General features: G+C 42.7%; 2 protein-coding genes across 2 annotated transcripts; both read right to left on the reverse strand.

Annotated features, from left to right (window-relative positions):
- Positions 1-296: 296 nt before the first annotated feature.
- LOC118770212 (E3 ubiquitin/ISG15 ligase TRIM25-like) lies at positions 297-3,833 on the reverse strand. Its single transcript, XM_036517755.1, has 4 exons — positions 3,246-3,833; positions 1,411-1,506; positions 936-1,169; positions 297-623 (listed from the first exon to the last, which is right to left on the reverse strand). The coding sequence occupies exons 1-4, from the start codon at positions 3,831-3,833 to the stop codon at positions 444-446; spliced, it is 1,098 nt and encodes a 365-aa protein (XP_036373648.1). The 3' UTR covers positions 297-443.
- Positions 3,834-9,663: 5,830 nt separating this feature from the next.
- On the reverse strand, positions 9,664-14,031 carry LOC118770131 (tripartite motif-containing protein 16-like protein). Its single transcript, XM_036517594.1, has 6 exons — positions 13,407-14,031; positions 12,808-12,903; positions 12,336-12,569; positions 12,030-12,189; positions 11,897-11,944; positions 9,664-10,867 (listed from the first exon to the last, which is right to left on the reverse strand). Exons 1-6 carry the CDS (start codon positions 13,974-13,976, stop codon positions 10,281-10,283), a joined length of 1,695 nt encoding a protein of 564 aa, XP_036373487.1. The 5' UTR covers positions 13,977-14,031; the 3' UTR covers positions 9,664-10,280.
- Positions 14,032-15,286: the final 1,255 nt, after the last annotated feature.

Genomic DNA, 15,286 nt, shown 5'->3' on the forward strand with positions numbered 1-15,286 from the left:
TTAGGAAATATTCATACCCATACAGCAGTGAGGTTTAAGCCCATTTTGAAACCATTAAAACTGCTGAATTCTATGCCCTGTCCCCTCATTTAAACAGTCAGAAACCAGATTTACTGGCAGAGAACAAAGAAAACAGAGGGGTATTTAAACACAAACTAATAATGAATTAACAGGGAACAGGTAAGCAGGACAGGCTTCAGGTGGTGGGTGTGGCAGAAGGGCAGATCGGCAGGACAGGAAGTGGGACGATGGAGCACCTGGGGCTGTAAACAAAAACAAAAGCACATGCACGCAAAAACAAAAACAGACACACCCACACTGACAGACAGGAAGACAGAAACACAACACAAGCAAGACATCTCAAGCTGACAACATTGGCCTTTCCACTTTTTGTTCACTACCTGTATGTGTGTGTGTGTACTGTACATAAAATCATATACTGTTTATTTCCAACAACCTTTTTTAGATGTCTTTTTCAGCTCTTCTTTGAAAAGTCCTTCCAGCTTCACTCTCAGTTCTGAGACAGATGCCTTCACAAACTCAAAAGAGGACTGTGGATCCACAGTGATGCTGGGGAGGTCTCCAGGTGGCACAGAGAGAGGGGCACAAAATGGCTGACAACTCTAAAGAAAGATTACAGAAAGGGTCCTGAAGTCATATACCAATCACAGGTCTTAGAGCTTTTCTCCATTTTGTTTACTGTTCTGTCTTCATGTCTTCATGTCTCCCTGTCTATCTGTCAATCAGTTCCTCTGTCTCAGTTTTCCAATGTCATAGGGAGAAGTCAGGAGCAGCTTTGTGTGAGACACACCCTACAGGACCAAACAGTCAATACAGATTCCTGTGGAGATGTCAGTGGTGGATACATGTGGAACACACCACACCGTGTATATCAGTGTACATACTACAGACTGTAAGAGAGCCAGTGATGTTACCTGGAGGAAGTGGATGTGATCTTCTGTGTGTGAAAACTGCTCCAGCTCAGCATCTCTCCTCTTCAGCTCAGTGATCTCCTGCTCCAGTTGCTCCAGGAGTCTTTCAGCCTTACTCACTGCAGCCTTTTCCTGATCTCTGATAATCTTTTTTACCTCAGAGGGCCTCCTTTCAATAGAGCGGATCAGCTCAGTAAAGATCCTCTCACTGTCCTCCACTGCTGCCTGTGCAGAGCGCTGTTAGGAGACACAGAGAGAGGAGGGCTGTACATTTTAACTAGGCCTTTCACTCAGCTCTTACTGGGACCCCAGACAGCCTGTTCTCCACAGTGTGGCTCAGTGGGATTGAGCCCCACAGGGCTAGAAAGTGGCCCAACACTGGGTCCCTCACTGGCTGACTGGAGGAAAGCCCTGACTGAGCCCTGAAAATGGCTTTTCTAGCAGCCAGCTGTTGTCTTCTCCTCTGGTCAGTACCCACCGTGAGTGACTCCACAGCCTGTCTCAGATCCTTCAGCTCCTTCTCTCTCTCCTGGATTCTCTGCTGGAATTTCCTCTGTGTCTCCCCAACCACTTTCTGTGGAAAAACCACAAAATCAAATCAATATGATTTTACCATGCTCTGTGTAAACAACACTTCTAAACAAGGGATTCAAATTTTCCTGAATGTTTGCCATTTCACAATACCCTCAGGAAATCAGAATTTAAGCATCTCCTAGAAGTCCGCAGATGAACTGCAATTCAGGGTTATTGTACATAATGTGTTGGAAATGATCCGATGCCACTGCAAATGAATTTTGCATTACTCCTGGACATTTCAATGTTTCTCATACACCTGCACGTGTCGTTCATGTTACAGAGATATTGACAACTTCGGACATGACTGAGACTTCATTTTCATACTAACGTTGGTATGCAAGATGCCTGTGTTCTTGCGAGCATACGATATTGCTTGCTCATGTACGCTTACACATGTAACTATTCCTATCACACATAATCACTCGCTTCCTTTTTGTGATCATTGATGAGTTCTGGAATGATCAGACGAGGGACTGAAGAATAATGGTGATAATTTAGTGATTATTTACCATAGTTAGTAAGCAGTATAACGGTTAGTATAATCATTCTAGTATAATTAGTATAAACAGTATAACAGTAATTGTGTTTATGTAGCTTTTAGGGTGATCACATAATTAGGTTCTGTGACACAATCCAGGTTACCAATGTGATGCTGCTATATTGAACTTATCACGCGCACATGCACACTGTGATTGTGTGTATGTGGTGCAGGCCTACCAACTGAGGGGCCCATGCAGTTCAGTCACTTCATGTTTAAGGGTACCGAGATAGTTATATAACAAACACAACTGTGATGTTTGATATACTGGTTCTTTACCTCATACCTTGGGCTCAGGTTGACTCTCTGCATCTGACCTGTGGTCTTTACCTCATATTTTAGGCTTTGGTCCATTCTTTGTGTGTGACCTGTGGCCTGTCGTGGGTAATATAGGCGCATACAACTTGGTTGTACCCCACATGCTACTCTTCCATGTCTGCCTCCCCTGCCATTGTTTGTGGCAGAGAGGAGTCAGGTCAGCATGTACTTACTATTAAACCCAGGATATCTTTCAGGGAATGTTTTTCCAATTAGGCGCCAGTATCCAGGCCACGGCAAGGTCGAGCAAACCCAAACACCCTACAAGGCTAACTTAACCAGTTCTAACTACTTAGGTTGCTGTTGGGTTGCCCTCGGGGGGGGGGGGGGGGGGGGGCGGGGGCGCGGGTTGGGGTAGGAGCAGGACCACGAGAGGGTTGAGGAGTGTGTAAGGTGTGAGACTGTGAGAGTCAACAAGACTTAGTGAGGGTAACATCTGAAACTCTGCTGAGCTGACCATCACCTGAGAAGCCTTGCTGTATCGAAGACCATCAATAAACAATCTTTTCTCTCTCCTTCAACCGAGGCCCAACCTTTGTGTTAACAGTTTTATTAGTTAGCTTGCAAGTACATTAATAATTTCACCGAATTCTGACATGCAGTTGAACCATTTTAAAGACTAACATATTGACTTTGATATTACAGATTTTATGAATATTTACAAGGTGCTGGTATGATATCACTCTGATTAATATCAACATTAATTGAACATCCACAATAGTCCACTGTTTCTCTCTGATATGATAAATAGATTTAGTAATAAATTACAAGAAGCTTTACATTAAATTTTTCAAAACTGAATTTAGCTCAAACAGATTGAATAGAGTTCCATACCGTTACAGCCAGTATTTGACAAGAGCATGAAGAGCTCCAGTTCTTACCTGTTTCTCAGTCCTTTCTGCTGCAGCTGAGACTGTATCATGGCCTCTGTGTTCATCCATCGAACACAACAGACAGATACACTGCTGATCAGAACGACAGTAAACCTCCAGCAGTTTGTCATGATGAGAGCAGATCATCTCCTCCAGCTGTCTGCTGGCTTTGATCAATTTGTGCTTCTTAAAGGCAGGAAATTCGTAGTGAGGCTGAATGTGATTTTCGCAGTAAGAGGCCAGACACACCAGGCAGCACTTGATGGCTTTGCATTTTCTCCCAGTGCAGACATCACATGCCACGTCTGCAGGTCCAGCGTAACAGTGAGCAGGAGGAGCAGCTTGGAATCCTGTCTTCAGTTTCTCCACCACGTTAGCCAGCATGGTGTTTCTGCCCAGAACAGGCCTTGGGGTGAAGGTCTGTCTGCACTGGGGACAACTGTAGACACCAGTATGATCATCCTGATCCCAGCAGCCCTTAATACAGCCCATACAGTAACTGTGTCCACAGGGAATAGTCACCGGATCCTTCAGTAGATCCAAACAGATCAAACAGCCGAACTGGTCCTGGCACACTAATATACTTGCCTCCGCCATTTTCCTGCCACACGCTGACAGAGACTGAGTTTAGTTTTGCTTCTCTGAAACTGTGTGTCTGTGTGAGAGAAAGAGAGAGTGAGAGAGAAGGAGACTTGCTGGTTCTTCCCACAGCTGCAGAAGGCGTGGTTTATGACTGAGGCCAGACCAGTCCTCAGCAGGCATGAAGGGAGGCAGATTTAGAGATTTCTGGTGCGCTCACTCAGACACAGGCCCAACATTTCACATTAGAAATGACAGCTGATGCTGTGAAACAATATCAGAGAAACCATGGAAAAAGTAAAATGACATCCAACACAAAACGCAACTAATCATGCACCTAGAACAACAGCAGTGAATGGGTGTTACAATACATTACATCACATCATTGGCATTTAGCAGACACTCTTATTCAGAGTGACTTACATCGGTTACAGTTTTTTTTTTTTTTTACATTGTTATCTATTTATTCGGCTGGATATTTTACTGAGGCCATTGTGGGTTAAGTACCTTGCCCAAGCAGTGGCCCAGTGCCAAACCGGCAACCTTGCAGTCACGAGGTTACTTACAGTGTGAGTGACATGCCTGGGTAAGACTGGGTGAGAGAGGGCTTTCCATTCATGCTTTTTTTTTTTTTTTTGTAGAATTTGTGGATTTTTATGGACATTAATGGATCATCAGTACATCATCTCTGCTCAGGAATTGTGTAATTCAGGACCACCAATCATACACAGCCAACAATTACAATGGATACTGTACTGTATGTATTGTTTCAAATGCCAAACGTTGTACATGAGATATTTTGTTAACCCAATACCCACAGGGGTTGAGTGAAAGCGGTCAGGTCTGTCCCTGCCTTGTGATCCCAGTACACTGTAGTTCTATAGGTGCAATAAGGAGGTATTTCAACTTTCTTATCATTGTGACAGAGCGAAGAAGGAGAGTGACAAAACTCTGTGGTTTTTCATTACGTCCAAGAAGACAGTCGTTCTCCTTCCTTTCCTGCTGATTCCTCATGTGAAACGGCCAAGGGGTATCATCAACCCCACTCCACTCACCCTCCCAGTAACGGTGTCCAGACAGACCCTCCCCGCACAGCACTTGCTCCCAATTGATAGGTATGGGATACAATAATGCACAATAGCTGATCCTACCACCTGTGGGAAAGAGGCTTGATAAAGGAAATTATGAGGAGAAACATAATAGTTCATTGTGCTATAATTCTGAACGGTATGATGCCATAGTAAAACCCAGGATAGAGGGACTGAGTGAATGTGTTCTGGACTCTGTGGAGGAGGGTCATTCTGTCAGAGACTCTGTAGAAGGACACTGTGACTCAGGTGAAGAATAATGGTGATTATTTAGTGATTATTTACCATAGTAAGCAGTATAATGATTAGTATAATCAGTCTAGTATAATTAGTATAAACAAGATAATGGTAATTGTGTTTATGTAGCTTTTAGGGTGATCACATAATTAGGTTCTGTGACACAATCCAGGTTACCAATGTGATGCTGCTATATTGAACTAATCATGTGCATATGCACGCTATGATCGTGTGTATGTGGTGCAGGCCTACCAACTGAGAGGCCCATGGAGTTCAATCACTTCATGTTTAAGGGTGCTGAGATAGTTATATAACAAACACAGCTTTGACCTTTGATATACTGGTTCTTTACCTCATACCTTGGGCTCAGGTCGACTCTCTGCATGTGACCTGTGGTCTTTACCTCATATTTTAGGCCTGTCCTGGGTGATATAGGTGCATACCAGTTGGTTGTACCCCACAAGCTACTCTCCCATGTCTGCCTCCCCTGTCATTGTTTGTGGCAGAGAGGAGTCAGGTCAGCATGTGCTCACTATCAATCTCAGGATACCTCTCAGGGAATGTTTTTCCCATTAGGCGCCAGTGTCCGGGCCACAGCAAGGTCGAGCAAACCCAAACACCCCACAAGGCTAACGTAAACATTTCTGTTCTGCAGGAATGCTGTTATTGTGCCAGAAACTGGAAGGAGAGCAGCGCAAACTCCAGGGGCCTCATTTATTTCAAAAAATAAATAAATAAAAATAAAAAAGTTGCGTAGAAACGATCCTACATTTTATCTAAGTTCGTTTCTGAAATGTGCGTACGTGCGATTCTGAGAAAATGAACGTACGCACACAAAAAAAAAAAACGTGCGTACGCCACTTTCCCAGATTTGTGCGTAGCTGAATGGTTTTAGATCTCCGCCTTGTAAACACCCCCTAATTAATTTCATTAGCATATAAAGGAGCTCGAATCAAAACCCAAATCCTCTACTTGATAACGGCGAGCTGCAAGAAAAAAAAATTAGCGAGGCCGAAATCGAGGTCCTGTTGGCGGAGGTGCAGATGCGTGCAGGGACGCTGGTTGGGAGCCTTTCCAGTGGCGTTACCACTAAAACTAAGTACGTGTCAGGACTGCGGCTTCTTAGCCTGGTTTGTTTTTATTTTCCCCATCCATGTGCTTTTGTTTTTCCCTGTGTTCCAGCCCTGCCCTGCTCTCCGCCCTGTCTCCGCCCACCCGATTACCTGGCCGGCACACCTGCATCCCATCTTCTTATTAGCCTTGCCCTATTTATTCCCCGTTTGTTCCTTATCTCTTCGCGAGTTTGTCTCAGTTATTCTGTTACGCTGCCCGCCCGCCCGCCCGCCGCGAACGGTACTTGCTTATCAGCCACTCGTCATCATGCGCAAAGAAGTCTGCCTGATCTGTAAAAACTCGTTCCCTTCCTATTGTGCGGTTGGCGTTATCTTCAAGAAGTGCCAATGCTGCCATGCTTCCTCTTGCAAACCACTGCATTATTGGACATTTTATAGCCCATTGACCGAAATGCTTTACACGTGTGGAACCATAATTATGTATATTAAATTTCGTTGAAGGATGTGTCAATTATGCTAATAGGGGTAGTTTTGGAAAACCAATGTTTGTTTTCCACAAGTAGCCTAGCTTGTGTGTTAATTTGACAACTTTATTGCGCAAACATTACGTATAGCCTAAGAAATGTGTTCAATCTGGCAATACAACTACAACAGCATCATCTTCTACTAATAATGAGGAGGAGGAGGAAGAAACTATTAGGCAGCAGACATGTTGGCGCCAGGGTTTCCGTTAGCCGGTAATTACCGGTTTTTGCCTGGTAAAATTCTTTAAAAAAAAAAAAAAAAAAAAATTAAAAACTTGCCTGTCAAAATGTCCGGTAGTAATGCTCATACAAAACGTAGCCTACATTTTAGTGGCTAATGCTGAGGTTTTGCTCAATCGTTACTGTTCCTTAAATAGTCAAACTCATTTGAGGTCGTTGTCATTCTTTCGTCAACCTAGGTGTACATTATATTTGCGTTTGTAACATAGACTGTAACTGAAACGTGACCGGTAAGTTTCAGATTTGTCCGGTAAAATAAATTGTTTCCGGGAACCGGATCGGCGAGAAAAAATCCTTTCCGATTTCCGAATACCTGCATGCAGTACTCCAACATCGACACAAGGAAAAGTGCGTACGCGAAGTTGGAACCTGACGTGGAGCTAACAACTTTTCCACGTCAAAGACCGTTTTTATAAATCTTTGGCGTGGATTTGAGCGTACGCACATTCTAAGATCAAATATGTGCATTAGAACATTTTATAAATGAGGCACAAGGACTTGTCATTCTGTCCGAGAGCAGAGTCAGCACTCCGTCCTTTCCTGCTGATCTCCTTATGAGACTGCTATAGAAACCCCACCCCCACTCCACTCAGCCTCCCAGTAACAGCATCCAGACAGACCCTCTCTGCACAGCAGTTGGACCCACCAGTCAAATCGCTAAAGAAAAAAACTATGGTGCTCTATACAGGAAAAAGGAATTGTTTGTCTATCTAATCTATCTAATCTATCATCATGATTATGACACACACACACACACACACGCACAGGCACATAATCTTTGCACATGGGACAATAACTGTTCTCTAGCCATCTGGTCAGGATTTGCACTATACAGTTATCATTGTTTTGCATATTGTACAACAACTGTTTTTCTACTGCACTTCATACTGTATAATAGCATTAACCTTACCCTTGTTTATTCTTGTTTCATAATTCATTTTATACTATGTATATAATCATAGCACAAGCATGATAACTTCTCCATCTCACTATTCGCATTTATTATATGACAGCTACAGAAGTACTGCACAACGCATAATTGCACAAACTTCTTTCTATTTGTTGTATTTTATACCTCTATTTATTTTATTCAATTTATTCTTTTGTTGTTTTTGATGTGTGCCGTACGGTGCAGTTGTGACACTCAAATTTCCTTCGGGATTAATAAAGTATTTCTTATTCTTATTCTTATCATTTTAGTTTGTTTAAAACATTTGCGGCAGTTTTTCCACTAGATGGCACTGTAGCAAATACTATTGTGTGGAAGTTGAACTTGATCAAAGAGACAGATCAACGGCTCAATCGATACCCACGGGAGCTCCAGTAAAGCTAATTCTCTGATCCACATTACATTACACTCATTTAGCAGATGTTCTTATCCAGAATTACTTCCGGCACAAGAGAACAGCGGTGTATCCATTCAAGGTAAATAGGCAACAGCGTGCTGATTGCAGGCTAACAACACTCCCAGACCAGTGAATGCGAGCATAACACTGTTGTAGCCCTACCACAAGTTGACTTGTGCTAACCTGAAACTAGAGAGCCTCAAGACTAAGGAAAGTCAAGTACATACACTACTATACATCAAAATCACTAGATCACAGTATCCGTAACACGTTGCGATGCTACACGTAAAATAAACAGCAAGTAAATACCAGTAGCAGGTGTTAAGGGCTGTTAGTGTTAGGTATAAGTCTTTGCTTTTCCTCCATACTGTATCCCTAACAGACTGTGACCATGATGGTTAATCAAAAAAGTGATTTTGTATGAGAATCATCACAGTACTACAACACCAGTGGCCCTAAATTCCCCTTCTAATTTATCTTGCACTTTGATCCAGCAGACCATCTGTACTTGAGGGATGGACGGCCACTGAGGGGTTTTGCTTGGGATTAACGAGAAGACAGGATAGTGAGTTAACATTATGTTGAGTTTAAGGTTAAGTTGTATGAGGTGGGTTAATTTCACCCGTGGGGTAAGAGAGGTGAGGTGTACCCCCCAGTCCCTCAGCTCCTCAGCTGAGGCTGAAACAGGGAGGAAGGAAAAAGATGTGACCTCCCTATCCAGCCTGCTGCTGGGAGCACTCAGTGCCTCAGAGATCATTTATAAGCCATGATGCTGTTAGAGGCATACAAACTAAGCAAAATCCCAGGAATCAATACTAAACTTAGAAAGAGATACATTAAGGTTAGATACATGGGGATTTGTATTATTACTACTACTATTATTATTGTGTTAATCAGAATCTCCTCTGCAAGAAAAACGTCAATATCTTTAATTTTTCATATGTCATTTTATACAGATAGTCTATAGAAGTCCCCTTCAGCACTCATTAACAAGCTAGGAATGCCACACAACCGATCCACCAGGGTATACTGTAGATAATAAACTTACAAAACTGATGAATGAGTGCTTTTATTTGAGTCTAACATCCAACACCAGTCCTTTCATTGATGTTTACAATAAAATGAAAAAAACAAAAAACAAAAACAAACAAGAAAAACAGTACAGATTCAAAAGATTGCTCAGCTGGATGAGCTGTTCATATTTAAATGCACAAATGAATGCAGGTAAAAACTCTCAGAGCCAAAGTTTCACGTATAGATTAAATTCTCCAATATCATGTATCAGGAAGTGAATTCCAGTACTGTGCATGTCCATCTGATTTAGTGGTGCCCCCCCCCCCCATTAACACACACACACACACACACACACAATGTTGGATTTTATGAACGGATGAATAACCCTGTACTGCAATCAGCACATTCTGCGGTTTTAAAAAAAAATTTTAATTACAACCCACTCTTCTGGTTGTTCCACATTCCAAGTCGATTTTTTCTCTGTCCGTTTCGCAACCATGCTTACAGCTACTGGCATTTCAAAGTTTATTGGGTTTTGCGGTCAAATCTCAGCAAATCTGCCAGCAATGAGTACATATAATGCCACGACATAAGAATGCCACGCAGCCACTCCAATCTAATGTGCGTACATAGTAGGCCTACTGATACAGCACCGCTTTTTCCTTATTGGAAAACCGAACCCACGCTTTTTGACCTGTCTGGCTCTGGCCAGAAAAGTAAACCACTAGTCTCTTAAAAAAAAAAAAACCCACAACAATAGACGAAGCACTCTGAGAATGTGAAATATTAGTTGTGAAAATATAAGCGACTCACGTATCTGTCAAACTGGTTTTCAACATACCCATCTCTTTTCTTGGTTATCCACGCTGTGTAAAACACTGCGCCTAAATCGTAATCGGGACCGAGATCAGATCAGTAAGACCAGTTAGTTACCTCCGTATGTTTACATGTTTGCATCTGCGTTAAATGCTGAAGGCGTTTTTTTTAACGTTTTTTTTAATCCCAAATGACACAGTTTTACAGACGATCTGTAAGACCACACTCTAAAACCTGGATAGAGGGGCTGAGTGAATGTGGTTTCAACTTTGTAGATGAGGGTCATTGTGTCAGAGACGCTGTAGAAGGACAGAGTCCCTGCCCTGTGATCCAGATACACTCCGATTCTGGAAGAGGGGGGTGCTGTTATTTTGATACGCTTATTATTGTGCCAGAAAAAATATTTTAAAGGAGAGCAGAACATACTCCAGGACTTGTCATTTCCTCCCAGGCCACTGTCAGGCTGCTCCCCTTTCCTGCTGATCTCTTTATATGAGACGGCTATATAAACGCCATCATCTCCACTCCACTCAACTTCCCAATAACAGCATCCAGACAGACCCTCTCTGCACAGCACTTGGACCCAGCAGTCAAATCTCTCTGTATGATCAGGATATGCCTGGGTCTCTCTCACACGTGTCACCACTCTGTTCCCCTCAGACAGACAGAGTCCTTCGTGGGCTGTGTTAGGGTCCAGCGTGAGCTCACAGCAGTCTGTTGGTAGAGGAGTACAACAGGAAAAATCTCAGTCATCACACCAATTACATTACCTCACTCACAACCTGATTTCCCTTTATTTTAAAACCTGTTTCACCTGTTTGACCATCTTTAATTTAATTTGAGTTCTTAATTTGTACTGGAGTTCTTTCAGATCAAAAATCTGTCTCCTCTCGATGTGTCAGCCATGAATGGAACAAGGTGTGAAAATTGGTTTGGTTTCCAATTGGTTGAAAAAAGTTATCATCTCCTTGGCCCGAGGAGCCTTGACATAGTTTTCACATTTACCTACCACAACGTTCAGTTTGAGGCTGAGAAAGTATGTGATATAAAAATTTCTTTCTTGTCCAGATAATCAGCATGCAGGCGGATTATTGGCCAGCCACATCACGCCCTGCACATGCCATGTTATGCGTGTCTACAAAGCTTCGCGCGTATCCTGTTTTTGACCTGCGTCTGTAGCAGTTAATAAGCAAGCGAGGGATCACCTCCGTGACACGCATCCCACATCCCGCATCCCGCATCCCGCATCAGGACAAACTCCGCCCCCCTCAGGGAGAGCGCGTCCAATGGAATACCCCCGGTTTGCCATGATTTTACCCTGGCCCAACCACTTGCTATGGCAGCCTGTGAAATCTCCGTTAGTTAATGTCCTTCAGCATTTGCATCTCTGATTTTCTTTTATATTTCCTCTCAGCTTTCATGGAACTATATACAAAAGCAATATTTTTTTCCCTAAATTATTGGTCTTGTCAATTCCTCTTTACCATATATCATAATCATATATTAAAACTTGTAAACCAAAAATAATACTTTCTCAGTTTCCTTTTCCTTGTGTGTTGTATCAAATTTACTGCCAGTGTGATATATATATATATATATTTTTAATGAATTGTTCTTGTGACTTTCCTGAAACCATGTGTTACTTTTGGATGTGTATTATCCAAAATTACCTGCATGTTTAGTTCCAGAATGGCAGCATTTTATCTGACAAAGAAAAGATGTATGACTTAATCATAGACTCACATTGTAAGAAGTCCTCTCTGGTCAGGGGCTCCAAAATGTGGACTTCAGCTGAACAAAGAGAGAAATAAAACTCACTTATGTTTACAAAGACGCACTAATTAAACACGGTGTAAGTCTCAGAGAGCAATATTACCTGTTTGAGAGATTTTCTCTAATTCCCCCTTGCATACGTCCTCCAGTTGCTCTTTCAGTTCAGAGACAGATTTCCTCACAGCCTCAAAAGAGAAGTTTGGATTGACAGAGATGCTGGGTAAGTCTCCAGGTCCAGGAGAGGGACAGAGAGACTGACAGGTCTACAGAAAGACAGACAAACAGCGAACAAAACAGTCAGCACATATTCCTGTGGAGATGACAGCAGTAGATCTTTGAAGATGAGGAACACACCAAATCATGTATTTGCAGTCTACATACTGCAGTGTCAGAGAGCCAGTGATGTTACCTGGAGGAAATGGATGTGATCCTCTGTGTGTGAAAGCTGCTCCAGCTCAGCGTCTCTCCTCCTCAGCTCAGCAATCTCCTGCTCCAGTTGTTCCAGGAGTCTTTCAGCCTGACTCACTGCAGCCTTCTCCTGATATCTGATCAGCTCTTTCACTTCAGAGTGCATTCTCTCAATGGAGTGGATCAGCTCAGTAAAGATCCTCTCGCTGTCCTCCACTGCTGCCTGTGCAGAGCGCTGTTAGGAGACATAGAGAAGAGAGCTGAACGTTTTAACTAGGCCTTTCACTCGGTTATTCCTGGGACCCCAGATAGCCTGTTCCCCACAGTGTGGCTCAGTGGGATTAAGCCCCACAGGGCTGGAAAGTGGCCCAACACTGGACTCCTCACTGGCTGACTGGAGGAGAGCCCTGACTGAGCCCTGAAATGGCTCTCCCAGCAGCCAGATGTTGTCTTCTCCTCCAGTCAGTACCCACCGTGAGTGACTCCACAGCATGTCTCAGATCCTGCAGCTCCTTCTCTCTCTCCTGGATTCTCTGCTGGAATTTCCTCTGTTTCACCCCCAGTTGCTTCTGTGGAGAAATTATTCCCTATTTAAACTATATTGCACTATTTTCACATAATTTCAAATAATACTGCCTCATTAAGACTGAAACCCAATAGCTAACAACTAACCTGTATGCCATACTTCAGGTCAGTATGTTGAACTGTACTGGCCTTATAGGTAAAGCTTCTAAACTGTGTGAGTGAACCAGCTGCTCCAGCCATGCTGATTCCCATTCAGGGAGTGAATGGGGGGTGAGGGGTGCAAACATAGATGTCACAGAGAGCTGGCTTGTGTTCACTTCAAACCATTTTAACACTACACACTCCATACCAGAAAATCACTTTCTTGCTCAGTTCAAATGGAAAAAAAATTGAATAAAACACAACTTTGATAAATAATGTAATCTGAATAATGAGAATCAAGCACTGAAGAATTATTTTATTTTATTTCCACCGAACTGAATAATAAATCATCTCACAATAACTTTCATAAATCATGGAGCTGCCAGCAAAGAGTTCCAATCCTTACCTGTTTCTCAGTCCTTTCTGCTGCAGCTGAGACCGTATCATGGCCTCTGTGTTCATCCATCACACACAAACAACAGATCCACTGCTGATCCTCACAACAGTAAATCTCCAGTAGTTTGTTATGTTGAGAGCAAATTTTCTCCTGCAGGTGTCCCGTGGCATCAATCAGATGATGTGTGTTTCCTAGATGGAGTTCATTGTGAAGTTTGAGGTGAGTTTCACAGTAAGAGGCCAGACACACCAGACAGGACTTGACAGCTTTGCATTTTTTCCCAGTGCAGACATCACACGCCACGTCTCCAGATCTAACGTAATAGTGAGCAGGAGGAGCAGCTTGGAGTCCCGTCTTCCTCAGTTTCTCCACCATATCAGCCACAATGATGTTTCTTTTTAAAACGGGTCTTGTCGTGAAGGTCTCTCTGCACTGGGGACAGCTGTAGACACCAGTATGATCATCCTGAACCCAGCAGCCCTTAATACAGCCCATACAATAACTGTGTCCACAGGGAATAGCCACTGGATCCTTCAGTAGATCCAGACAGATTGGACAGCTAAACTCCTCCGTATCCATTTGATCACCAACTTGTCCCAATTTACTGAACACAGTGACAGACAGCGAGAGACAGAGTGGCACAGGTAAGTTTCATTTCTCTGTAAATGTGTGCCTGTCTCTGTCTGCATGTGTACCTGTCTTTGTATGTGTGTGTATATGTGTGAGAGAGATAGAGTGGGAGTGACTTACCTGTTCTACCCGAACCTGCAGGGGGTGTGATGTTGGACTGGGGCCAGTCTGACAGACACTGAAAGACAATTTAGTTGAGATGAGTTTTGTTTCTCTGTAAAAGGAAATCAAATAGACAGACTGACACTGTGTATGTGTATGTGTATGTATGCGTGTGTGTGTGTGTGTGTGTGTGTGTGTGTGTGTTGGAGGCAGTGACTTACTTGAACTCCCTTTACCTGAACTGAACTGGAGCCAGGATGGGAGAAGCAGGCTGAGCAGAAAGAAGAGATTTAACCACAGATATCACACACAGACACTTTCCCTACAGTGCTGATGACTCAGTGCCTGCATGACTGGAATGCTCTATGTGGATGATCATGGATGGATCCTCAAACTGAAGAGGATCGCCCCCTCTCTCAGAATAAACATGAGCATGATTACTCATACTACCTTGCACAATCCACATATAAATCTGAACATGACCACAACCGCAAACTCGAGCTTAAGTTAAGCAACACCCATCTTGCAAAAGCAAAGATGACCAGAAACCACAAAGTCAGCATGACCATGACCACTCTTTCAGACCTTGATATGATTCTCTTGTGGTGAATACAAGAGTAAAAGTTTTATTGAAAAAATGAAACCTGCTCTTCTGCTTGCTGATACATGCAAAAAAAAAAAAATGATGTTGCACATGAAACTAAAAAAATAAAAACCTGAAGAAGAAAAAGCCTCTGATTGTAGTGATAGTGTCAGTAATCCTCCTTCTCTCAAAAGGTCTGGATGAAGTAACATTTTTCTCTGGTTCAGACTGAGTGAAGATTTGCAGTAATGAGGAAGTCTGCAGAATCATATACAATAGGTTTCCTGTTTCTGTACATACCTGAAGATAAACAAGCAGTGCTTCACCTAGACAGGAACACACCAAGACAACAGGTGAGCTCCTTTCCTTGCTTCTTTGCATGTTGTCAATAAAAAATACAGTTTAAAATATAATATTCAATTGTTTGAGTGCTGTTGTTTATGAAGGTATATGGGCAGAAAGGTAAGTTTAGGCATAGAGGAATTATCAACACTAAATTATTAATTCTTGTGAGTTACCATCGGACTCCTATCTTATACATTGTTATGGTGCATTTACTGGAGTTTCAAAGCAA

The sequence above is a fragment of the Megalops cyprinoides genome, chromosome 2, assembly GCF_013368585.1.
Source record: "Megalops cyprinoides isolate fMegCyp1 chromosome 2, fMegCyp1.pri, whole genome shotgun sequence".
In the NCBI taxonomy this organism is placed as follows: Eukaryota; Metazoa; Chordata; class Actinopteri; order Elopiformes; family Megalopidae; genus Megalops; species Megalops cyprinoides.

Excerpts from the sequence above, each read along its gene's own strand:
- LOC118770212 (XM_036517755.1), bottom strand. The coding sequence starts at position 3,833 with ATGGCGGAGGCAAGTATATTAGTGTGCCAGGACCAGTTCGGCTGTTTG. Across the intron at positions 1,507-3,245 it reads CAGAAAGGACTGAGAAACAG|AAAGTGGTTGGGGAGACACA; the intron begins GTAAGAACTGGA and ends GTTTTTCCACAG. Across the intron at positions 1,170-1,410 it reads AGGCTGTGGAGTCACTCACG|CGCTCTGCACAGGCAGCAGT; the intron begins GTGGGTACTGAC and ends GTCTCCTAACAG.
- LOC118770131 (XM_036517594.1), bottom strand. The coding sequence starts at position 13,976 with ATGGATACGGAGGAGTTTAGCTGTCCAATCTGTCTGGATCTACTGAAG. Across the intron at positions 11,945-12,029 it reads AGAGAAAATCTCTCAAACAG|CTGAAGTCCACATTTTGGAG; the intron begins GTAATATTGCTC and ends CTCTTTGTTCAG. Across the intron at positions 10,868-11,896 it reads CAGAGAGGACTTCTTACAAT|ACTGCTGTGAGCTCACGCTG; the intron begins GTGAGTCTATGA and ends CTCTACCAACAG.